The 27,530-nt window shown below is 34.7% G+C and overlaps 1 protein-coding gene across 3 annotated transcripts in view; it reads right to left on the bottom strand.

The window, feature by feature from the left end:
• LOC139518915 (uncharacterized) overlaps window positions 1–27,530 on the bottom strand; it is a 141,238-nt gene that overhangs the window by 93,185 nt on the left and 20,523 nt on the right. For all 3 annotated transcript variants that reach the window (XM_071310601.1, XM_071310599.1, XM_071310600.1), the window contains exons 9-15: window positions 26,950–27,171; window positions 26,004–26,154; window positions 24,538–24,604; window positions 20,817–20,902; window positions 16,225–16,411; window positions 4,810–5,241; window positions 2,895–3,005 (exon numbers count right to left, since the gene is read on the bottom strand). In XM_071310601.1, the coding sequence (XP_071166702.1) occupies window positions 2,895–3,005; window positions 4,810–5,241; window positions 16,225–16,411; window positions 20,817–20,902; window positions 24,538–24,604; window positions 26,004–26,154; window positions 26,950–27,171 (1,256 nt within the window). The remainder of the gene's footprint in view (window positions 1–2,894; window positions 3,006–4,809; window positions 5,242–16,224; window positions 16,412–20,816; window positions 20,903–24,537; window positions 24,605–26,003; window positions 26,155–26,949; window positions 27,172–27,530) is intronic.

Here is a 27,530-nt window from a genome sequence, read left to right as displayed (position 1 = left end):
AGTAGTTTCAGAGGAGAAGATTTTTGTAAAAGTTAACGACGACGACGCCGGACGCCGGACGCAAAGTGATGAGAAAAGCTCACTTGGCCCTTCGGGCCAGGTGAGCTAAAAATGCACAGATACGTTGTCCAATAGAATGCAACTGAAATTTTAATTATAAGAAGTATTTATTTTGACATTTAATATTAATTGCATTTTAAAATCAATAATATTTAAGTTTTTTTCCTTGATTCTTGATTACTCACAAAGTTGATAACCAAACTGTTAATTTTTGTCGTAAAGCCTTTTAAAAAAATTAATTCCTTGGATTTAAAGCTAAAACCAACAAAATGTTTTTTTTTATGAAATAGTTCTATTTATTTGTTTGCAACACAAGGTATAGCATACCTACATGAAGCTTGATACCAAATTTCAGAAGGCTATGAAATGTATTTCCTAAGAAAATGTGACAAATAATGTTGTAAAATGGAATCTGTATTCTTCTCTTTTTAAGGAGATATGATGAATCATTTTAAATTGGTTATAGTGACCTAACTAGAGGCTCTAAAGAGCCTGTGTCGCTCACCTTGGTCTATGTGACTATTAAACAAAGGAAGCAGATGGATTCATGACAAAATTGTATTTTGGTGATGGTGATGTGTTTGTACATCTTACTTTACTGAACATCCTTGCAGCTTACAATTATCTCTATCTATAATGAACTTGGCCCAGTAGTTTCAGTGGAAAATGTTAGTAAAAATTTACAAATTTTATAAAAATTGTTGAAAATTGACTATAAAGGACAATAACTCCTTAGGGGGTCAATTGACCATTTCGGTCATGTTGACTTATTTGTAAATCTTACTTTGCTGAACATTATTGCTGTTTACAGTTTATTTCTATCTATAATAATTTTCAAGATAAAAACCAAAAACAGTAAAATTTCCTTAAAATTACCAAATCAGGGGCAGGAACCCAACAACGGGTTGTCCGATTTATCTGAAAATTTCAGGGCAGATAGATCTTGACCTGATAAACAATTTATCCCCCTGTCAGATTTGCTCTAAAGGCTTTGGTTTTTGAGTTATAAGCCAAAAACTGCATTTTACCCCTATCTTCTATTTTTAGCCATGGCAGCCATCTTGGTTGGATGGCCGGGTCATCGGACACATTTTTTAAACTAGATACCCAAAAGATGATTGTGGATAAGTTTGGATTAATTTGGCCCAGTAGTTTCAGAGGAGAAGATTTTTGTAAAAGATTACTAAGATTTACGAAAAATGGTTAAAAATTGACTATAAAGGGCAATAACTCCTATATGGGTCAACTGACCATTTCGGTCGTCTTGACTTATTTGTAAATCTTACTTTGCTGAACATTATTGCTGTTTACAGTTTATTTCTATCTATAATAATTTTCAAGATAATAACCAAAAACAGTAAAATTTCCTTAAAATTACCAATTCAAGGGCCACAACCTAACAACAGGTTGTCAGATTCATCTAAAAATTTCAGGGTAGATAGATCTTGACCTGATAAACAATTTTCTAATAGTCCGATTTGCTCTAAATGCTTTGGTTTTTAAGTTATAAGCCAAAAACTGCATTTTACCCCTATGTTCTATTTTTAGCCATGGCGGCCATCTTGGTTGGTTGGCCGGGTCCCTGGACACATTTTTTAAACTAGATACCCCAAAGATAATTGTGGCCAAGTTTGGATAAATTTGGCCCAGTGGTTTCAGAGGAGAAAATTTTTGTAAAAGATTACTAAGATTTACGAAAAATGGTTAAAAATTGACTATAAAGGGCAATAACTCCTATATGGGTCAACTGACCATTTCGGTCGTCTTGACTTATTTGTAAATCTTACTTTGCTGAACATTATTGCTGTTTACAGTTTATTTCTATCTATAATAATTTTCAAGATAATAACCAAAAACAGTAAAATTTCCTTAAAATTACCAATTCAAGGGCCACAACCTAACAACAGGTTGTCAGATTCATCTAAAAATTTCAGGGTAGATAGATCTTGACCTGATAAACAATTTTCTAATAGTCCGATTTGCTCTAAATGCTTTGGTTTTTAAGTTATAAGCCAAAAACTGCATTTTACCCCTATGTTCTATTTTTAGCCATGGCGGCCATCTTGGTTGGTTGGCCGGGTCCCTGGACACATTTTTTAAACTAGATACCCCAAAGATAATTGTGGCCAAGTTTGGATAAATTTGGCCCAGTGGTTTCAGAGGAGAAAATTTTTGTAAAAGATTACTAAGATTTACGAAAAATGGTTAAAAATTGACTATAAAGGGCAATAACTCCTATATGGGTCAACTGACCATTTCGGTCATGTTGACTTATTTGTAGATCTTACTTTGCTGAACATTATTGCTGTTTACAGTTTATCTCTATCTATAATAATATTCAAGATAATAACCATATAACGGCAAAATTTCCTTAAAATTGCCAATTCAGGGGCAGCAACCCAACAACCGGTTGTCCGATTCGTCTGAAAATTTTAGAGCAGATAGATCTTGACTTAATAAACAATTTAACCCCATGTCAGATTTGCTCTAAATGCTTTGGTTTCAGAGTTATAAGCCAAAAACTGCATTTGACCCCTATGTTCTATTTTTAGCCATGGCGGCCATCTTGGTTGGTTGGCCGGGTAACCGAACACATTTTTTAAACTAGATACCCCAATGATGATTGTGGCCAAGTTTGGTTAAATTTGGCCCAGTAGTTTTAGAGGAGAAGATTTTTGTAAAAGTTAACGACGCCGGACGCCGGACGCCAAGTGATGAGAAAAGCTCACTTGGCCCTTCGGGCCAGGTGAGCTAATAATACCATATTTTTTTTTGGCAAGTTTGCATAGACATTAAAGAGGTGCTCACTATATCATTATAACAATATATTTTACCTTCATACTCGGAATGGATGTTAGAACCTATCCCTTCAAGTCCAAGAACTGTATATGCTGCATTTAATGTATCATCACATTGAAGCATGAAGCGTGTAATATCCTCTGTATCTAAAATACAAATTCATAAGAAAAATCAAACCAAGATTAAGCACCAAAATAGAGATGTAGAATAACCATACATTGTCTTGAAATATCAATGTTATTTGTACAAGGCTAAGAAACAGGTAGAAAGCGAGGCTGTGCCAAGCATTTCTACCTGTTTCGAGCCGAGTACAAATAACATTGATATTTCCAGACAATGTATAGTTATTCTTTATATACTGCAACTCTTATAACTGTTCTAAATGAAGTATTTAGGGTAAAAATCATCATTTCTTAATTTTTAGCGGAAGACGCAAAATTTCCGTGAACCTGTATGTTTTATTGACGTCATAAGTAAAACTCTACGGGAACACATTGTCAACGTCATAAACAAGGTGATATACGGTCAGTGACTGTATATCACATATGAATATACGGTCAATGCAATTTGACTGCTCAAATAGCACATCTGCAGTATATATAGTAATACATGAATCATATGAGAATTTTTCTGTGTATAAGAAATTAGTATTTCTAAATACAGGCATTACTAAAAAGTTGCTCACATTGGTCTAGGTGCACATTAAAATTAAGGTCACAGATGGATTCATGACAAAATTGTGTTTTTGGTGAAGGTGATGTGTTTGTAGATCTAACTTCACTGAACATTTTTGCTGCTTACAATTATCTCTATCTATAATGAACTTTGCCCAGTAGTAACAGTGGAAAATATTTAGTAAAAATTTACAAAATTTATGTTAACAAGAATGTGTCCACAGTACATGGATGCCCCACTCGCACTATCATTTTCTATGTTTAGTGGACCGTGAAATTGGAATAAATTCTCTAATTTGGCATTAAAATTAGAATGATCTTATCAAAGGGAACATGTGTACTAAGTTTCAAGTTGATTGGACTTATACTTTATCAAAAACTACCTTGACCAAAAACTTTAACCTGAAATTTGCACGATCATTTTCTATGTTCAGTGAACCATAAAATTGGGGTCAAAACTATAATTTGGCATTTAAATTAGAAAGATCATATCATAGGGCACGTGTATACTAAGTTTCAAGTTGATTGGACTTCAACTTCATCAAAAACTACCTTGACCAAAAACTTTAACCTGAAGCGGGACAGACGGACGAAAGAATGAACAGACAGACAGACAGACAGATGGACGGACGAACGGATGCACAGACCAGAAAACATAATGCCCCTCTACTATCGTAGGTGGGGCATAAAAATAAAATAAAGGGCAATAACTCCTTAAGGGCAATTGACCATATTGATCATGTTAACTTATTTGTAGGTCTTACTAAGCTGTATGTTATTGCTGTTTACAGTTAATCTCTATCTATAATAATATTCAAGTTAATAACCAAAACAGCAAAATTTCCTTTTAACTACCAATTCAGGGGCAGCAGCCCAACAACCGGTTGTCCTAGTCATCTGAAAATTTCAGGGCAGATAGATCTAGACTTGATAAACCCCACGTCGGAATTGCTCTAAATGCTTTGGTTTCAGAGTTATAAGCCAAAATTTACATTTTACCCATATGTTCTATTTTTAGCCATGGCGGCCATCTTTGTTGACAGGCCGGGTCACAAGACACATTTTTTAAACTAAATACCCCAATGATGATTATGGCAATTTTGGTTAAATTTTGCCCCGTAGTTTCAGAGAAGAAGATTTTTGTAAAGGTTAATTAATGACCATGGACCACGCCTGACACCAAGTGATGAAATAAGCTCACTTGGCCTGAAAAGGCCAGGTGAGCTAAAAATCAAGATAAAATACAGTCTCACACATTACTGATTTGATAACTTACTGATCCATCCATGAAAGCAGAAATTATCATGACTTTTGAATATGATTGAACATAGGCGACAAGTTCCTGGATTATCACACAGATATTTTGTGTGGGAATTTTCTTGAACCAAATTCTCAAAATGAGTACAGTAACCACAATCTTCTGATGAACATTGCTTTTCCAACAAACATTGAATGAAATGATCATTACAACTCTGGTACTTTGATAAAGCAGCAGTTTTCATCGCAGTGCATATTACACATCCCGTTTCTTTACATGATTGGTGACAGTACTGCCCATTGACCAATTCACAGGTTTCACAACTCTCATGACCAGATCTTTCATACTTTTTTTTAACATTTTCCTTTAAAGGATGACACAAGCCACAGTTTGCTTTAATGCAGCTGTTCCAGTGTTCCATCAAGAGTTTACTTGGAAAACACTCCTTACCTGCAAGGAAGTAAAAAGAAAATAGATAATGGAGTATAAGAGTAACAACCTAACCACTGGAAACCTAAGAGTTTAAACATACAGTAGCTGGTGTTTGGTTTTGTTGCTTTTTCGAGACATTTAATTCTTTGCTGAATCAATTATCCATGTTTCATGGCCTTGTACAATGCTTTTAAATGAATAGTTGAATGAACATATTAAATATCATTCTAAATAAGAATATAGTGGAATTAAAGACATTCACAACAAGAATGTGGCCATAGTACACGGATGCCCCACTTGCACTATCATTTTCCATCTTCAGTGGACCTTGATATTGGTGTACTTTAATTTGGAATTAAAATTAGAAAGATCATATCATAGGGAACATGTTTACTGAGTTTGAAGTTGATGTGACTTCAACTTCATCAAAAACTACCTTGACCAAAAACTTTAACCAAAACTTTGCAGTATCATTTTCTATGTTCAGTGGACCATGAAATTGGGTAAAAACTTTAATTTATCGTAGGTCGGGCATAATAATGCCCCTCACTATCGTAGGTGGGGCATAAAAATTTGAAAATATGATGCAAGATATTCAGAGAGGCATACCGGAAAGAAAATTTCTCTCTAACTATCATTTTTTCATGATAAACAGCTAAAATGGAAAATAAACAGCTGCGCCATGAGCGCATGATACGCCCGACGTCTTGTGTGGAAGTTTTATGCAATAATCATAAATAGTTTCTGAGAAAGTTTTAAGCAATAACCATATATTGTTTTTGAGACACAGCGGGGACATCCCTTACCGAAAAAATCAGCCTCCTGCAAATAGTTGCTGCAGGTCTGCTGCGAACTTGCTGCAGACTTGCAGCGAACACAGAGTTTGTGTTTGCAGCGTGTTTGCTGCAAATACGCTGCAGGTCTGCTGCAAACAATTTACCATGCAAATGAGTGTTTGCTGCAGACCTGCTGCAAACATTTATATGCAAATGAGTGTTTGCGGCAGACCTGCTGCAAACATTTTTATGCAAATTAATCTTTCTCCTGCGTGTTTGAAGAAGACCTGCTGCGTGTTTGCTGCAGACCTGTTGCAAACATTTTTATGCAAATTAATCTTTCTCCTGCGTGTTTGCAGCAGACCTGCTGCGTGTTTGCTGCAGACCTGCTGCAAACATTTATATTCAAATTAATTTTTTTTCCTGCGTGTTTGCTGCAAACTTGCAGGAACTACATAAATGATTATACAATATTAACCAATTAAGTCATGTTGTGTATACACATCACATTATCTTTATTACACAGTAAATCTGAAAAGTTTGGTTACATACATACATACAATAATTCGAATAGTTTATCATTTACATAATTATCATAGCAATGGTTTATTCCTTTAAAAAATAATTTAAAGATTTCTTGTTGTTCAAGTACTTGCTAAAATGAATTGCATGCATATCTAAAATACGAAAAAAGAATTATTTGAAATTTATTTTGTGCATATATTCTGCTTTTTAATTAATATTTTCACATAATTCAACTTGAACTATAACAATATTTTAAAATAAGTTATAATCTCCAAACATTCTTGAGTGTACTGTATATATAGTTGTTACATGTTTGAAAATGTTTTTCAAAACTTCATGCAGGTATTTATTGAGGGGACGAATTTCATATATTTACACGTCTATGAAGAATCAATACTTACAACAAATGTCTTTGAAAACTTTTCTTTTAATTTCCAACCTAAAATACTCCCTGAATACTAATACATTGTATGATAACATGACTCAAACACCTTCAACATTTTCAAATTTCAAATCTGTATCTTCCAGGAAGTTACCAATGGGCATGCTCATTCGTTTTATGTAATTCTTGCAATGCTCTTGCAAACATATAGAATTGTCAAAGATTCCTGCAATCTAGCTGCGAACATCCCTTAAATTCTAGAGTTTCCTGCAATCTTACTGCAAACATAAAAGTTTCTGCAAACTTACCGCAAGCTTGCAGCAAAAAGCTGCAATGTTTGCAGGAGGTTCACAGCTAGCTGCAAACTTCTGCAAACATTATTCAAAGGGTTCATGCAAGCTTTTTGTTTGCAGCAGACCTGCAGCAAATATGCTGCAAACCTGCTGCAAACATTTCAGTTCTGTTAGGGATGTGAAATCCCCAACCCTGTTTTTTTTTTACAAAAAACTAAATTTCACTAAAATAAAATTTTGAATCAAAACCAAAAAGTATATAGATCTTAAGATTAATATAACAAAGAAGTGTGTAAAGTTTTAAGCAATAATCAAAAATTATTTTTGAGATACGGCGCGACATGTAAAAAAAAACCTCCCCTGTTTAACAAAATACTCAATAACTCCAAAAAAAAGTTTTGAATCATTCCCAAAAAGTATAGATCTTTAGATTAATATAACAAAGAAGTGTGTAAAGTTTTAAGCAATAATCATAAATGGTTTTTGAGATACGGCACAACATGTAAATCAAAGAGCTGATAGCTCTGAGGTGGAAGAAGTTAAATAAAAGGTAACTTGAATTACCATAAAAGCAGCCCCACTTACCCAGCCTCATAGGCGGATTTAGGGGGGGAGGGGGGAGACGCCCCCCCCTTTTTTTTTCATAAAAAATTTGGTTGCTTATATAGGGAATCACTGAAGCGTGACTGGAGCAGGCCCCCTCTAAGGTCAGTCAGTGGGCCCCCACTTATGAAAATTTCTGGATCCGCCACTGAGCCTGCTTTGTTCCATTATCCTTATGACATATTTTTTTTCTTCAAACAATCATGTGTCATAAGTACATGGATTTTCCATCCGTACAATCATTTTCTATGTTCAGTGGACTGTGAAAATTAGGTAAAATCTTTAATTTGGCAGCAAAATTAGAGAGATCATATCATAAGGAACACATGTGTACTAAAGTTTCAAGTTGATTGGATTTCAACTTCATCAAAAACTACCTCGGCAATAAAATTTAACCGGAAGCAGGACAGACGGACAGACCAGAAAACATAATGCCCATAAATGGCCCATAAAAATAGTAAGACTTGTTACATACCTGCCAACTTTTGAAAGTTCCCATGGGAGTTTTTAGTGCCCGACAACAATTTTAAAGGTTACAATTTTTAGCTACTATGTGCACGATCTGGATTGTCTAGAAAAAGTGTCAAATTTGTATGATGAACTTACATGCCGTTTTCTTAAGTCTGTTTGCATGATTCTAGTTATTAAATCGGTAGAAAAGATGAACATGTAGCTAGCAGATCAGGGTTTATTTTCTTGTGTAAGAATATTAGATGCTTGTTGAAATTTCCAATTTTGAATTATGCACAAAGATAGACCTTAAACAAGGTTGGGATCAACACTCCATTGGAAGTACATTACAACCCACTGTAACCAGGTGCTCCGCAAGGTGCAGCTTTATACGACCGTAGAGGTCGAACCCTGAACAGTTGGGGCAAGTATGGACAAAACATTCAAGCGTGATACAGCTCTGAATTTGGATTGTGATCAAATTTTTGACATTACATGGTTTTTTTTACACAAAACAAATGTCAAGATTTTACAAATCAATTAAAGATTTCTTCTTCAAACTTATTTAAATCTAAAATTAAATAGTTGACACAGCATAGGTTTCTGACACAGAATGAATGTGGTCTAATGAACTTTTATTTTTTTTTGCCTTTGAGCAATTCACTATGCTGTTGAATATTGATCCTCTCAAAAAAATGTTTGAAGAAATTTTCTTTTTATTTATGAAATCTGAAATGAGAAAAATTTAACCCCCCCCCCCCCTTTTTTTTTCTTCACATCCCTCTTTCCCTTTTTCCAAAACTGATATCAATTCAAATTTCTAATGGAGTTTGCAACAATAACTACTCTTTTAAATACATCATAAAATATTAAAATGTAAAATAAATTGCTTGTTATCACTGAATGGTAAAGATTGGTTGGTAGTAAAAGTGAATATAAATTGTTTATTGTATAAAACAATAAAAAAAAACTTCATCAGCAACATTTTATATTGGCAAATTTCCAATGAAGTTATTTACATAAAGTTATTGGCAAATAAAAATAGAAAATGACATCATAGTCATGTCTGGCAAATGTCCAACATACATTATCTAAAAACATTTTAGTTAAGATAAGGAAAAAAAGCTCCATCAGCAACATTTTATATTGGCAAATTTCCAATAAAGTTACTTACATAATTTTATTGGCAAATAAAAATAGAAAATGACATCAAAGTCATGTCTGGCAAATTTCCAACATATATTATCAATTACTATTCTATACAAAGAAAGATAACTCCAATTGAAAATTAATTGCTATTGCACAATATTGAGCAATTAGATATTTCTTGCTTTTGTGCAATACTGTGCAATTGAAAATTTCTTGCTATTGCACAATACTTGATATGGAATCCTGATTTGGACCAACTTGAAAACTGGGCCCACAATCAAAAATCAAAGTACATCTTTAGATAAAGCATATCAAATAAGCCCAAGAATTAAATTTTTGTTAAAATCAAACTTAGTTTAATTTTGGACCCTTTGGACCTTAATGTAGACCAATTTTAAACTGGACCAAAAATTAAGAATCTACATACACAGTTAGATTTGGCATATCAAAGAACCCATTTATTCAATTTTTGATGAAATCAAACAAAGTTTAATTTTGGACTCCCCATTTGGACCAACTTGAAAACTAGGCCAATAATTAAAAATCTAAGTACATTTTTAAATTCAGCATATCAAAGAACCCCAAGGATTCAATTTTTGTTAAAATCAAACTAAGTTTAATTTTGGACCCTTTGGACCTTAATGTAGACCAATTTGAAAACAGGACCAAAAATTAAGAATCTACATACATAGTTAGATTTGGCATATCAAAGAACCCCAATTATTCAATTTTTGATGAAATCACAAAAAGTTCAATTTTGGACCCTTTGGGCCCCTTATTCCTAAAATGTTGGGACCAAAACTCCCAAAATCAAACCCAACCTTCCTTTTATGGTCATAAACCTTGTGTTTAAATTTCATAGATTTCTATTTACTTATACTAAAGTTATGGTGCGAAAACCAAGAATAATGCTTATTTGGGCCCTTTTTTGGCCCTTAATTCCTAAACTGTTGGAACCAAAACTCCCAAAATCAATCCCAACCGTCCTTTTGTGGTCATAAACCTTGTGTCAAAATTTCATAGATTTCTATTCACTTCAACTAAAGTTATAGTGCGAAAACCAAGAAAATGCTTATTTGGGCCCTTTTTGGCCCCTAATTCCTAAAATGTTGGGACCAAAACTCCCAAAATCAATCCCAACCTTCCTTTTGTGGTCATAAACCTTGTGTTAAAATTTCATTGATTTCTATTCACTTTTACTAAAGTTAGAGTGCGAAAACTAAAAGTATTCGGACGACGACGACGACGACGACGCCAACGTGATAGCAATATACGACCAAAAAATTAAAATTTTTGCGGTCGTATAAAAAATGAGCACCTTTATATTCATATTATTTGATGAAACTTTTCCCCAAGAACTATGCATCTATCAAGTATTAAATGGTCAAAACTCAAAAGAATTTTGTGATGTTTCTAAACTTATCTCTTCTTTATTAATTTGAACCCTCATTTAGAAAAGTTGTTCCAAATATAATGAATTTTTCCACTTTTGAGTTAAAAATCTAAAAAATGTTCTTTCTTATTTTATTCAACAGTAAAATGACACCTTGTTTTAGGGACAGTCCCTCATTAAAAGAACACCACTCATAATTGGGGGGTCCCAACCTGTTTGTTTGTCTCCGTGAAAAAAGAATAGTACATTGTCCTTTAAATGATTTAATTGAATACAAAAATAAAATATGTTACAACAAGTATTATGTCAAAAAATTAGTGTAAATAATCACTATTTATCATCTTTATGGTAGTACTGCATCATTGAATTTTGTCAATCAGCCATGCTTTTATCCTTCAGCTGTGTAAGAACCTGCTTGCAGATGAAAATTCACATGCCATGTTCACTGGCGATTTTACAACTAGATGAAAACAACACAAGTTCAAAATCTAGCATGTGAGAAAAATCTTCAGAGAAAACGTTTTTGATTGGCTTATTAATTGATCATGAGAAACACAGAATTTGATTGGCTGAACACGATTGTCTAATATTGATATTTTTTAATAAATGCAACGAATTTATAAAACGTCCTTGATAAGAGTAAAGAGAATGACCACAGGGCAAAAGAACTCAGGACGAACAGACCATGGGCGAACATGTAAAAAGGGCGAGCTGTGCCGATACCCAATTCACGCATGCGTACTACAAATATCTACAGTAAAGACATCCGGTTACAAGTAAACAAATACGTTCATGTAGATGAGATGAAATCTAATAATTTACATAAACTAGAGGCTCTAAAGAGCCTGTGTCGCTCACCTTGGTCTTGTGCATATTAAACAATGGACATGGATAAATTCATGACATAATTGTGTTTTGGTGATAGTGATGTGTTTGTAGATCTTACTTTACTGAACATTTTTGTTGCTACAATTATCTCTATCTATAATGAACTTGGCCCAGTAATTACAGTGGAAAATATTTTCTAAAAATTAACAAAAATTTATGAAAAATGTTAAAAATTAACTATAAAGGGCAATAACTCCTTAAGGGGTCAATTGACTATTTTGGTCATGCAAACTTATTTGTAGATCTTATTTTGCTGAATGTTATTGCTGTATACAGTTTATCTCTATCTATAATAATATTCAAGATAATAACAAACTAGAGGCTCTCAAGAGCCTGTGTCGCTCACCTGTTAATGTGTTTACTGATGTCGGCCATCTTCGTTGGTAGGCGGGGTCATTAGACACTTTTTTTTTAAATAGATACCCTAGTACAATGTATTATGATTGTAGCGAAGTTTGGTTAAATTTGGACAAGTCGTTTTAGAAAAGATTTTTATACAAGTTACAAAAATGTCGAAAAGTTGTTCAATATTGACTATAAAGGGCAATAACTCCTTAAGGGGTCCTCTAACAATTTTGATCATGCTGACTTATTTGTAGATCTTACTTTGCTGAACATTATTGCTGTTTACAGTTTATCTCTATCTATAATAGTATTCAAGATAATAACCAAAAACTGCAAAATATCCTCAAAATCACAAATTTTAGGGCAGCAACCCAACAACCGGTTGTCCTATTCAACTCAAAATTTGTGAGGGGATATATCTTATTCTGATGGACATTTAAATGTTGAAAGATTTGCCCTAAATGTCTTAGTTTCAAAGATATAAAGCAAAAACTGCATTTTACCACTATGTTCTAATTTTAGCCATGTCGGCCATTTTGTTTAGTAGGCTGGGTCATCGGACACATTTTTTAAACTATAAACCACAATGATAATTGTGGCCAAGATTGGTTAAATTTGGCAAAGTAGTTTTGGAGAAGAAGATTTTTAGAAAAGTTACAAAAAATGACGAAAAGTTGTTAAAAATTTACTATAAAGGGCAATAACTCCTTAAGGGTCAACTGACAATTTTGGTCATGTTGACTTATTTGTAGGTCTTACCTTGCTGAACATTATTGCTGTTTACAGTTTATCTCTATCTATAATAATATTCAAGATAATAACCAAAAACAGCAAAATTTTCCTAAAATTACCAATTCAGGGGCAGCAACCCGACAATGGGTTGTCCGATTCATCTGAAAATTTCAGGGCAGATAGATCTTGACCTGATAAACAATTTTACCCCGTGTCAGATTTGCTCTAAATGATTTGGTTTTTGAGTTATAAGCCAAAAACTGCATTTTACCCCTATGTTCTATTTTTAGCCATGGCGGCCATCTTGGTTGGTTGGCCGGGTCACGCCACACATTTTTTAAACTAGATATCCCAATGATGATTGTGGCCAAGTTTGGTTTAGTTTGGCATGGTAGTTTCAGAGGAGAAGATTTTTGTAAAAGATTACTAAGATTTACGAAAAATGGTTAAAAATTTACTATAAAGGCCAATAACTCCTAAAGGGGTCAACTGACCATTTTAAATATGTTGACTTATTTGTAGATCTTACTTTGCTGAACATTATTGCTGTTTACAGTTTATCTCTATCTATAATAATATTCAAGATAATAACCAAAAACAGCAAAATTGCCCTAAAATTACCAATTCAGGGGCAGCAACCCAACAACCGGTTGTCAGATTCATCTGAAAATTTCAGGGCAGATAGATCTTGACCTGATAAACAATTTTACCACATGTCAGATTTGCTCTAAATGCTTTGGTTTTTGAGTTATAAGCCAAAAACTGCATTTTACCCCTATGTTCTATTTTTAGCCATGGCGGCCATCTTGGTTGGTTTGACGGGTCACGCCACACATTTTTTAAACTAGATACCCCAAGGATGATTGTGGCCAGGTTTGGTAGAATTTGGCCCAGTAGTTTCAGAGGAGAAGATTTTTGTAAAAGTTTACGGACGACGGACGACAGACGACGGAGGCAGGACGACAGACGAAGGACGCCAAGTGATGAGAAAAGCTCACTTGACCTTTCAGGTCAGGTGAGCTAAAAACGACAAAATTTCCTTAAAATTACCAATTCAGGACAGTAACCTAACAACGGGTTATCCGATCCATGTGAAAACATCAGGGCAGATGGATCTTGACCTGATAAACAATTAAACCCTGTCAGACTTTCTCTTAATGCTTCGGTTTTTGAGTTATAAGCCAAAAAACTGCATTTTACCCCTATGTTCTATTATTAGCCGTGGCAGCCATTTTGGTTGATTGGCCAGGTCACGCCACACATTTTTTAAACAAGTTACCCCAATGATGACTGTGGCCAAGTTTAGTTTAATTTGGCCCAGTAGTTTCAGAGAAGAAGATTTTTGTAAAAGATTACTAAGATTTACGAAAAAATGGTTAAAAATTGACTATACAGGGCAATAACTCCTTCAGGGGTCAACTGACCATTTTGGTCATGCTGACTTATTTGTAAATCTTACTTTGCTGAACATTATTGCTGTTTACAGTTTATCTCTATCTATAATAATATTCAAGATAATAACCAAAAACAGCAAAATTTCCTTAAAATTACCAATTCAGGGGCAGCAACCCAACAACAGGTTGTCCGATTCATCTGAAAATTTCAGGACAGATAGATCTTGACCTGATAAACAATTTTACTGCTGTCAGATTTGCTCTAAATGCTTTGGTTTTTGAGTTATAAGCCAAAAACTGCATTTTACCCCTATGTTCTATTTTTAGCCATGGCGGCCATCTTGGTTGGTTGGCCGGGTCACGCCACACATTTTTTAAACTAGATATCCCAAAGATGATTGTGGCCAAGTTTGGATTAATTTGGCCAAGTAGTTTTAGAGGAGAAGATTTTTGTAAAAGATTACTAAGATTTAGGAAAAATGGTTAAAAATTGACTATAAAGGGCAATAACTCCTAAAGGGGTCAACTGACCATTCTGGTCATGTTGACTTATTTGTAAATCTTACTTTGCTGAACATTATTGCTGTTTACAGTTTATCTCTATCTATAATAATATTCAAGATAATAGCCAAAAACAGCAAAAATTAACACACATTTTTTAAACTAGATACCCTAATGATGATTGTGGCCAAGTTTGGTTTAATTTGGCCCAGTAGTTTCAGAGGAGAAGATTTTTGTAAAAGTTAACGACGACGGACGACGACGGACGACAGACGCCAAGTGATGGGAAAAGCTCACTTGGCCCTTTGGGCCAGGTGAGCTAATAAAAGGGTACATATTTACGATAGTGATTGTCTTTGACTATAACAAAATGGAACATAAAACTTACCCTAATTTTTTAGCATTTTGTTATAGTCAGTCAGTTTTTGTAGATTGATTTTTTCTTAGTTTACTAATTTATAGAAATCTAAATGATTCAGATGCTTAAATATGTATTAAAAAAAATCGCGTGTTTTACAAAAGTTTTACGTTCCATTTTTTTGGTTTTCACAAATATTGAAGCAGCCTGTTCGATGGAGTGTTCCCACTTTTTAGCATTTTGTTAGTCAGTCAGTTTTTGTGGGTGGATTTTTCCTTAGTTTACTAATTTATAGAAATCTAAATGATTCAGATGCTTAAATATGTTAAAATCGGTGTCAGGAATCGAAAGTTGTTATGAAATTGTAATACACAGAAACGAATGCGGCATACGGAGAATTAATGATTTTTAAGTTGGCACCATTGGCCTTCAGAAGACTTGAAGTCTTCTTCCACCAAAAAAACCTCCCCCTTTTTTACAAAATACTCAACAACTCAAAAATGAAATTTTGAATCATCACCAAAAAGTATACAGATCTTCAGATTAATATAACAAAGACATGTGTAAAGTTTTAAGCAATAATAATAAATGGTTTTTGAGATATGGTGCGACATGTAAAAAAAACCCTCCCCCTTTTTTACAAAATACTCAATAACTCAAAAATAAAATTTTGAATCATCACCAAAAAGTATACAGATATTAAGATTAATATAACTAAGAAGTGTTTAAAGTTTTAAGCCATAATTAAGAATCGTTTTTGAGATACGGTGCGACATGTGAAAAAAACACACCCCTGTTTTAGTTACAAAGTGCTGTAACTCAAAAAGTTTTAATCTTATTTTCACCAAAAAGTATACAGATCATTTGACCATCATGAGAAACAACTATGTTAAGTTTTATGAAATTTGGATAAGTCGTTCTCAAGTTACGGTGCGACATGTTTACGACAGACAGACGGACGGACACCGAACATTTGTATACCATAATACGTCCCGTCAAAATTTTGACAGGCGTACAAAAATTATACATCGTATAATTTGTCATTTATGGGCAATAACTCCTATAAGAATATGTCTAACAGTTTTGACATATATATTATATGGACAATTGGTAGAGCTCATTTTTCTGAAAATATTTTTTCCTTTCAGATTTTCTCTATTTATAACTTTTTTTAAAGTTAGGGTATTATTTTTAAAGCTTGATTATAATTACTTTTGCAGTATCTTCCATCTGTACATGACTTCATATGAGTAAGTAAGGTTTTTATCTTTTTGCAGTATTTGATTTCACAATTCTTGTTCTTGTCCTGTTGACATTTCCAAGCGTGAAGAACAATGGTGATATATTCACGAATTATCCGTCTTTTATAGTTCGTTATATTAGCTTCTGTCTCAATCAACTGAAAATACATTAATTATTTAATTCTAATGCACTTCATTTGAAACGATAATTTTCATTAAGACATTAACAAAGGACAAGGTATGATAAGGGCCGTTTCTAGCCCCCCTTTTTTCAAAATTTTTAAACTTTGAAGTTGAAACCCATCACGCCTGTGTTATGAACTACAGTATCTGATCGTCCATGTAGAACCTTATTTTTAGGTGTTATGTACTCAAATATGTTCAAACTGAGACCTTGAAAAGCCCTAAACGACGAAAAGTGTAAAAAATCTACAATTTCGTCATGTTCGGAGACAAAATTTGACATCAGCGCCAACGTAGACCATCTTGAAATTTTCAACCATCAACTGTACTCTTCTGTATCTTTCACATAATAAAATATCATGGTGGTCTACGTTGGCGCTCATGTCTAAAAATTTGAAAAATAATCCGATTGTTTACATATTTTGACAAGTCATTATAGTACGTCAAAGTGAACGGCACGCGTACGAATTTATTCCGGGATTCATAATTGATCAAAATATCACGTACGGATTGTTTTATGTCGTATCCAGTCATCAAGACATGTCACTCTCTTTAAAAGAAATATGTTGTGAGTGAAATTACACCCATAATGATCAAAATAGTCCAACACTGTGCAGCCAAATACAGAGTTATGTCCCTTGAAATATGGTGAATTAATTTTTATTCATTTTGATTTTCAAATATTCAACGAAATCTTACAAATGAATTTTATAATAAATTCTCAATATATTCAAACTCTTTTTGTAGTTCTGAAGAAAATCATTTCATCAAAACGTATATATTTTGCACTTTGAAGTTTTCTATTTAACCAGATCTACAGAAAAATAGATTTATGTATCATATCCATTTCGTGCACGTGTTTGTTACCATAAGGGTTAGAACCTGCACATGTGCATTGTCCATAATTAAGTAGTTATTTGAACAGTGAATTAAGAATGTTAAAATCACTTGTTGTTAGACAAAACTCTGCGTACTGTACTAAGGTAATACGTTATGCATGTGCAGTTAGTATTAATTCCAAGGTATGAATTGTAATTATAAACATGATTCCAGGTAAAGAGCAGTTGATACTGATATTAAGTTAACTACACTTATACTATACTGTAAATTATGTATTTCCAGCCTATTCATATATATCGGTACACTAATAATTTTTCTTATATATGTGTCAGAGCACTCTTTTGACAAGATGTAATCATAAAATAAAAGTACACATGTAGCATTTAATTGACTCAGATCCTATTTCACATTTCCCCTCCCCTCACGAGACAAAATGTCGAGCACGTTCGTTAATTTATATCTGTCCGTCCGTCCATTCGTCCGTTCGTCTGTTTCTGTCCGGACATATACGTCTAGCTATCTCCTTCATTTTTTGACCTAAAAGCTTTTTATTTATAATAGAGGTGTGTATTTATGTATTATTGTCATTTTGTTTATTTTCTTTGGTTACATCTTCTGACATCAGACTCGGATTTCTCTTGAACTGAATTTTAATGTGCGTATTGTTATGCGTTTACTTTACTACATTGGTTAGAGGTATAGGGGGAGGGTTGAGATCTCACAAACATGTTTAACCCCGCCGCATTTTTGCGCCTGTCCCAAGTCAGGAGCCTCTGGCCTTTGTTAGTCTTGTATTATTTTAATTTTAGTTTCTTGTGTACAATTTGGAAATTAGTATGGCGTTCATTATCAGTGGACTAGAATATATTTGTTTAGGGGCCAGCTGAAGGACGCCTCCGGGTGCGGGAAATTCTCGCTACATTGAAGACCTGTTGGTGACCCTCTGCTGTTGTTTTTTATTTGGGCGGGTTGTTGTCTCTTTGACACATTCCCCATTTCCATTCTCAATTTTATGTCTACAGGGTTTGGATTTTTTTATAAAATTTTCTTTAAATGTCCAGTATTTTTGATACAAGTTATATATATAAAGACTAGGTTATCCTCCTACAGTTTTTGAGATACAGCTTTAATACCTAATAGGTTTATTGTACACATAATTCAAGCATGTATTGCCATCGGATTTTTATTATTCTTCAAATATTCTAAAAATGTCAGATTTTTGGACTTCTTGCTACTTAAAATACAATTAGGATAGTTGTTGAATATTCCCCAAAAACGGTAGTTGAACTTGTTTTCCCTCTCACTTGCTATTGAAGGAACAACTTGCACTACTAGTACTATAGTTTAATCATGTTAATGTCCCTAATGCAATAAATAAGATTTTTTTTAGTAACTTCAAATATGTATTCAATACCGGAAAGGTTGAACTTGGTGAATATTACAGCCGATTTCATTGATTGTGAAGTCAAAGGTAATATTTTTAGTTAGCTTGCTTGTTAGATGAACCATAAAGTCATTGTTAGGTCAGGTTAACTACTCTCCTTTAAGAATATATACTAGTCCAGCAGATTACCAATCTATCTGTCTGATGGACTATGCTACTTGAAAGGAGGGTAGTAAACCTGACATAATAATGACTTCACGGTTCAGCTAACAAGCAAGCTTACCAAAGATTTTTACCTTTCGCTTCACACTCCATGAAATCGGCTGTAAATCTTGAAAGTTGAAACCTTTTGGCTGGACATTCAGTCCTGCAAGTGAAGACATTCAGAATGAAAATAATAAATAGATCAACATTGAAAGAAGAAATTAAGGTTGAAAACGTGTGCACCCGCACGAGTGGGGACTCAGTGTTGACTGGCTAGTGATTACAGAAGTAACTACTTAGATCACTCGGCCACCGAGAACCTTTAATGAAGTATGTCTACGTTTCTAATCAAATTCGAATGTGTTGGGGTTTCATGAAATACTACTTACCAACAACTGTTTCATTAAAAAAAAAGCATAACATTTTGGATAAGATAAGGAGATGTTGTATGATTGCACATGATACTATACACCGGCGATCAATGTGCTAATTTCAGGATATATATCGTAGAAATAATATACTTTTAGGTTGCAAGGTCAATTTCATTTTCTTGAAAAAAAATAATGATGACTCAGACATCATATATATGAAAGAAAAATCATTTACAGTAGCTTAATCTTTAAATATTGCTATATTTATGCCTCATATGGCCGAAATTACAAATTTTTAAACCGTTGCTAGGCAAAATTTTTGTTACTAGGTTGTTGCTAAGCATTTTTTTAGACTGAAATTGAAGTGACTTTTCATTTGCAAACTTGAGTAAGTGTTAAACAAACAATATTATTTTGAATTATGCTAATGTGTAATGAGAAAGCAATGCATATGTGATAATTTGGCTATTTATTTAAACCGTTGCTAGGCAACCTTCCTTTCACCGGAACATAAAAAAATCATAGTTTTGAATAGCTTCTACACTAAGGCTATCAATGATGCATATATAAACTTATTTGGGAAGGGGGCCAAAAACGCCTCTTATCATACCTTGTCCTTTGTCTATGGGTTAGATTCCTCGTTCTACCAGTCCCTAACTAAGAAAGCCACAATTTTGAATTCCTATTTTTTTTTATTATGTTATTTCTCACAAAAAAAACCAAAGAAGTCACATTCTGAGCCTCAAAAATCTTCTTTTTGTCAACATTTAAACCATTCTGAAGTGTAGAAAGGTAGAGAGTATACATTTGACGTCACATCGTTTAGATGATAAAGGCTTTTGATTTATGTACTTTTTAGCCAAAATATTTATTAAATGAAATTTATTTTAATATGCTGCATTAAAATAGAGATAACTGTACTTAACTTTAAGCTTGGTCTTCCTTAAACTTGATTTGACTCTCAAAAATATCTGTTTACCTAGCTCTGCTATGCGTTGCTAGGTAAACTCAATTTGAGCCACTAAAATCTACGTTTTACAAAGGCCACGCTAAAATACAATACAGTTATCTTCAACAATTTAGGATGGTAGGTGAAAATGGATAGAAGACTCGTTTGACCAGGTTGGACTAAATGTTTGTATACAATGAAGAAAGTCTATAAAAAACATTTCAAAAAACAGAAATATTAATTACTAAAAGATTGAGAGTATCCTAAAGGAAGTTTCTGTCTACATTATGTCTTTGTTTATTCCAGTCATCCATTTGTATGTTATAGGCAGGAAAGAAATTATATTAATCAAATTCATAAAACGCTATCAACAATTGAGATTTAAAAACTTATTATTTATTCCTTTTTTTTTTACACAAAACATATTCATGTGTAAACCCAATTAATATTTCTGGTTTTTAATTATCTTTTGCAACTCAACTATGGCAGCAATGTTGGTTTAATTTGCAAACAGGTTAATCGTTCATAAATGTTAAACTAGATAATCTTGACAGACTGATGACAATAGATTATAGATGACAGAAGCCACGTGATTGCCAGAAGAGCAACAGAAAACAAATTGAACAGTTTACCTTGTCTGTACTGGGATTATCTACCACTTCTAACATATCGTCTGGGACTTCTTTGATAGATGGCAATACTTTGGATAAATCTACATCTGCATTAGTCAAGAAAAAAAACCATTATAAAGGCCTGCATTGGTAGTCTGTCAACAACACCAACTACATTCAGAATCATAAAGTGACAACAGTCTTCACCATCAAGTTTTAAAACTACAGGCCTAGAGCTCATTTTTGGGAAAATTTTAGTTAGATCCTGCTGGCCTTGAGATGTTATTTTTACAGACCTGAGAGCAATTTTACAAGCCTGAGATGCTGGGCCTGTGTTTCAGTGTAAAGACTGATTAGCCTGAGATGCTGGGCCTGTGTTTCAGTGTAAAGGCTGATAAGCCTGAGATGATGGGCCTGTGTTTCAGTGTAAGTACTGCTAAGCCTGAGATGCTAGGCCTGTGTTTCAGTGTAAAGGCTGCCAAGCCTGAGATGCTGGGCCTGTGTTTCAGTGTAAGTACTGCTAAGCCTGAGATGCTAGGCCTGTGTTTCAGTGTAAAGGCTGCTAAGCCTGAGATGCTGGGCCTGTGTTTCAGTGTAAAGGCTGATAAGCCTGAGATGCTGGGCCTGTGTTTCAGTGTAAAGGCTGATAAGCCTGAGATGCTGGGCCTGTGTTTCAGTGTAAGTACTGCTAAGCCTGAGATGCTGGGCCTGTGTTTCAGTGTAAAGGCTGATAAGCCTGAGATGCTGGGCCTGTGTTTCAGTGTAAAGACTGATTAGCCTGAGATGCTGGGCCTGTGTTTCAGTGTAAAGACTGATTAGCCTGAGATGCTGGGCCTGTGTTTCATTGTAAGTACTGCTAAGCCTGAGATGCTGGGCCTGTGTTTCAGTGTAAAGACTGATTAGCCTGAGATGCTGGGCCTGTGTTTCAGTGTAAAGACTGATTAGCCTGAGATGCTGGGCCTGTGTTTCAGTGTAAAGGCTGATAAGTCTGAGATGCTGGGCCTGTGTTTCAGTGTAAAGGCTACTGAGCCTGAGATGCTGGGCCTGTGTTTCAGTGTAAAGGCTGCTAATAGTTATCAAAAGTACCAGGATTATAATTTTATACGCCAGACACGCGTTTCGTCTACATAAAACTCATCAGTGACGCTCAGATCAAAATAGTTAAAAAGCCAAATAGATACAAAGTTAAAGAGCATTGAGGATCAAAAATTCCTAAAAGTTGTGCCATATATGGCTAAGGTAATCTACTCCTGGGGTAAGAAAATCCTAAGCCTGAGATGCTGGGCCTGTGTTTCAGTGTAAAGGCTGATAAGCCTGAGATGCTGGGCCTGTGTTTCAGTGTAAAGGCTGATAAGCCTGAGATGCTGGGCCTGTGTTTCAGTGTAAGTACTGCTAAGCCTGAGATGCTGGGCCTGTGTTTCAGTGTAAAGGCTGATAAGCCTGAGATGCTGGGCCTGTGTTTCAGTGTAAAGACTGATTAGCCTGAGATGCTGGGCCTGTGTTTCAGTGTAAAGACTGATTAGCCTGAGATGCTGGGCCTGTGTTTCATTGTAAGTACTGCTAAGCCTGAGATGCTGGGCCTGTGTTTCAGTGTAAAGACTGATTAGCCTGAGATGCTGGGCCTGTGTTTCAGTGTAAAGACTGATTAGCCTGAGATGCTGGGCCTGTGTTTCAGTGTAAAGGCTGATAAGTCTGAGATGCTGGGCCTGTGTTTCAGTGTAAAGGCTACTGAGCCTGAGATGCTGGGCCTGTGTTTCAGTGTAAAGGCTGATTAGCCTGAGATGCTGGGCCTGTGTTTCAGTGTAAAGGCTGATAAGCCTGAGATGATGGGCCTGTGTTTCAGTGTAAGTACTGCTAAGCCTGAGATGCTAGGCCTGTGTTTCAGTGTAAAGGCTGCCAAGCCTGAGATGCTGGGCCTGTGTTTCAGTGTAAGTACTGCTAAGCCTGAGATGCTAGGCCTGTGTTTCAGTGTAAAGGCTGCTAAGCCTGAGATGCTGGGCCTGTGTTTCAGTGTAAAGGCTGATAAGCCTGAGATGCTGGGCCTGTGTTTCAGTGTAAAGGCTGATAAGCCTGAGATGCTGGGCCTGTGTTTCAGTGTAAGTACTGCTAAGCCTGAGATGCTGGGCCTGTGTTTCAGTGTAAAGGCTGATAAGCCTGAGATGCTGGGCCTGTGTTTCAGTGTAAAGACTGATTAGCCTGAGATGCTGGGCCTGTGTTTCAGTGTAAAGACTGATTAGCCTGAGATGCTGGGCCTGTGTTTCATTGTAAGTACTGCTAAGCCTGAGATGCTGGGCCTGTGTTTCAGTGTAAAGACTGATTAGCCTGAGATGCTGGGCCTGTGTTTCAGTGTAAAGACTGATTAGCCTGAGATGCTGGGCCTGTGTTTCAGTGTAAAGGCTGATAAGTCTGAGATGCTGGGCCTGTGTTTCAGTGTAAAGGCTACTGAGCCTGAGATGCTGGGCCTGTGTTTCAGTGTAAAGGCTGCTAATAGTTATCAAAAGTACCAGGATTATAATTTTATACGCCAGACACGCGTTTCGTCTACATAAAACTCATCAGTGACGCTCAGATCAAAATAGTTAAAAAGCCAAATAGATACAAAGTTAAAGAGCATTGAGGATCAAAAATTCCTAAAAGTTGTGCCATATATGGCTAAGGTAATCTACTCCTGGGGTAAGAAAATCCTAAGCCTGAGATGCTGGGCCTGTGTTTCAGTGTAAAGGCTGATAAGCCTGAGATGCTGGGCCTGTGTTTCAGTGTAAAGGCTGATAAGCCTGAGATGCTGGGCCTGTGTTTCAGTGTAAGTACTGCTAAGCCTGAGATGCTGGGCCTGTGTTTCAGTGTAAAGGCTGATAAGCCTGAGATGCTGGGCCTGTGTTTCAGTGTAAAGACTGATTAGCCTGAGATGCTGGGCCTGTGTTTCAGTGTAAAGACTGATTAGCCTGAGATGCTGGGCCTGTGTTTCATTGTAAGTACTGCTAAGCCTGAGATGCTGGGCCTGTGTTTCAGTGTAAAGACTGATTAGCCTGAGATGCTGGGCCTGTGTTTCAGTGTAAAGACTGATTAGCCTGAGATGCTGGGCCTGTGTTTCAGTGTAAAGGCTGATAAGTCTGAGATGCTGGGCCTGTGTTTCAGTGTAAAGGCTACTGAGCCTGAGATGCTGGGCCTGTGTTTCAGTGTAAAGGCTGCTAATAGTTATCAAAAGTACCAGGATTATAATTTTATACGCCAGACACGCGTTTCGTCTACATAAAACTCATCAGTGACGCTCAGATCAAAATAGTTAAAAAGCCAAATAGATACAAAGTTAAAGAGCATTGAGGATCAAAAATTCCTAAAAGTTGTGCCATATATGGCTAAGGTAATCTACTCCTGGGGTAAGAAAATCCTAAGCCTGAGATGCTGGGCCTGTGTTTCAGTGTAAAGACTGCTGAGCCTGAGATGCTAGGCCTGTGTTTCAGTGTAAAGACGGCTAAGCCTGAGATGCTGGGCCTGTGTTTCAGTGTAAAGGCTGCTGAATAGTGATTATGTTTTGTTTTATTTCAATTCAGCATAAATCTATAATCAAACAGAAAAATATCAAGAAAAAATGCACTATTTTGTTTACCTCCATGTTTTGACATGCACAGGAAACTGGAGTTGTAATACAAGAATGGTACCTTTAAAAGGTTTTAGTCCTCATTATAGTGAATTGTGTCTCAAAAGTATGCAACCAAGACACTTTGAAATTAAGTCATATTACCCAGACAATCTGTTTTAATCTCTTTTACAGGACTTGGCTTGTTATTTACTGTATGTAGGAGTGACATCTGAAAAATAGAAACATTGTGTTATACTTATCAATGATAAGAAAGAACTATTAACTTCCCTTAATATCAAACATAATAACTGGGTTTTTATATTATGGGTAATAATTTTTATAGCTTTTTAAGTTTAGTATCATACACACAAAGTCTACAGAAATAAATTTTATGAAGAACTATAAATTCTAGGATCAATACAATGAAGAACAATTTGAAGATAGAATAGAGAATACACCTTATCGCTATTCCCGGCTGACCCGTCCGCTTGAACTTTTGACGTCAACAACAATCACTTTTCCATTGTGGCGTCAGACATTTTGTTTTATGACGTCAAAATTTTACGGGAACCTGTGTGATTTCCAGCAATGGCGGACAAATAGCGATAAGGTGTATGGAAACCTGTCATAGAGAAAACAACCCGACTAAAGTTTGGCCTCATTAGCTTATATGTCATAAGGTCCTAGTTTAACCTCACATGTTGTGCCTGTACCAAGTGAGGTTACCTTGGTCATGTGTTGTGCTTAAATTTGAGTTGTGCTTCAATTTTTTTTAGTAATGATTCAGTTTGGCATGTTTAGATGTGTATTTTAGAAATGCTATGCATGTATATTCAATATGCCTGTACTGTTTCTATGCATTTTGGTTGTACCTGTAGAGAACATCCTCATTTGTACGGAAGTGATGTTTACAGTGGCCAGAAATTTAGAAATGATCCTGGTAAATTTATCAATCCTTTTAAAAATAAACTTATTCTACTAAGTTACCAACTCAACACTGTAGTTACATGAATTAGATCATTGAATATTGTTTTTATTGGTATTAATATTGATTTTGTTATCAGTAAATTATAACTAAATTAAATATTATTGTTTTATGTATACAATCTACAATTTCTTTATAACTGTATCTTGGCATTGCACAAGGTTATGTTTTTCTCAGACTGTTTATGACGTCTTTACCTTAAATTTATTGAATGTTGGATGTGTACAGATTGATAATTCAGTCTTAGATAGCACACTATGCAGTATGGGCTTTGCTCAATGTTGAAGGCTGTACTGTGACCTAGAGTTGCTATTTAGTTTTTGTGTCATTTAGTCTCTTGTAGAGAGTTGTCTCATTCGCAATCATACCACATCTTCTTTTTAATAATTGAAACAATTTGCTTCTTATATATACCAGATCAGATATATCTGATCTCTGCATGTTATATTTTTTAATGTTATGTATATGTTATTACAAGTTAAGTTCTAGCTTTACAACAATTCAAATTTCTTTGTATATTTTGTGGTATCATCATACATGTATAAATCTTTAACATTGATGTTTTCACATTTCCACGAGTTTCTATGCTTTTAAATTGAGGCGTGGATGACTTTTCCATTGTCCCAATTGTTGTTTTCTTTACCTCAGATGTGAGATCAAGCAACTTTTTAATGATGACTGTCCCTAATTCTCCAATCTTCCTATTAGTTGTTGAACCAGGACTTGTATTAGAGTCTATATGAATTAATTCCTCAAATCTGAACAGCATTATGTCCAAAGGTTCTTCATATGTACTGAAAAAAATCACAGAAGTTTAATTTGACATTCATTATCACTGAACTAGTATACATATTTGTTTAGGGGCCAGCTGAAGGACACCTCCGAGTGCAGGAGTTTCTCGCTACATTGAAGACCCATTGGTCTGCTCTATGGTCTGGTTGTTGTTGCTTTGACACATTCCCCATTTCCTTTCTCAATTTTATCTCATTGATTTGATTACTGACATAATATTTCCAAAGTAAATTTGGGCAGAAAACTGCATAAACTTTAGTATTTTTTTCATTTTTATGAGACATTATGTTGCACCATTAAATCAAAAATATTCTGCAAGTCATTTGTCAATATCAAATCCATACCACATAACAATCTTTTAAAGACCTAGAGATGACAAATGTAAAACAGTTCTAGAAAGAAAACTGACCACCTAATTTATGTACAAAACAATAAACTATAAACACAAGTATGTATAATTGAAAAAAACATACCTTTGTTTCGTACATTTAGGGATAAATAGTGATGATAACTTAAACATGTTCAAAGTATGCTCTTATATTTTTGTAACATTTTTTAAGTTATTTTTATAAAATTTCATGATTTTAAAATAAATCTGCAAATCTTGCTATTTGTTCTAAATACATTTCTATTTGTTTTCAGTAACATTATTTTTTTTCTTTTTGACTACTTTCAAATAGATGCAGGCTGTTGTCCGAGAATTTTCTGCACATTTTTGGATTATTAATTTGCAACATCACATAAATTTTGATGCGTTATAATAATCTTTCCCTGCCTGCATTGTAAATCTGCTATACCTTTCACTGATGTCTACACGTTTATCATAAAGATGTTGCAATGCTTCAGGAATGCTTTTCTGAAAATGGGCTAAAATTGCCTCATAAAATGGACCAAATCTATTTTCTCCCATCACGTTATTCATAAGATTGTCATTGCAGTCTGTTATCTCTTTCTTTAGTTTAATAGATCTCATGGTAATTTGTCCTTCATGTGGTGTATAATTTTTCTCAACAAAATTTCTGAAAAAGAAATTGAAACAGTTAATTCATAGCCATTACTAAGGTTAGTCAATGCATGGAATTTATGATAATTGATATGGGCACCAACCACTATTTATTAAATCACGGACTTTTGCATTTTAGTATTTGGTTTGAATTACTAGCTTCTAGTAAGACATAGAACTTATAGCAATGTCTAAAATTTACAAACCTAAAGTTAAAGTTAAATATTTTCAAATAATGCAGTTGAAAAAATCCAGCAAAACTCAACCCTGCTTGGTTCATTTTTGCAGGGCCCTTGAGCACATAATCATTTGTCAGTTATGTTGTGTTATTTTTAAGATATTGTATAAGGTGTTAAAAAAACCTTCCTCAATCTA

This window comes from Mytilus edulis, chromosome 4 (assembly GCF_963676685.1).
Source record: "Mytilus edulis chromosome 4, xbMytEdul2.2, whole genome shotgun sequence".
Lineage (NCBI taxonomy): Eukaryota > Metazoa > Mollusca > Bivalvia > Mytilida > Mytilidae > Mytilus > Mytilus edulis.
Note: the sequence above shows the minus strand (reverse complement) of the source record. Positions and strands in the feature narration are given on the sequence as shown.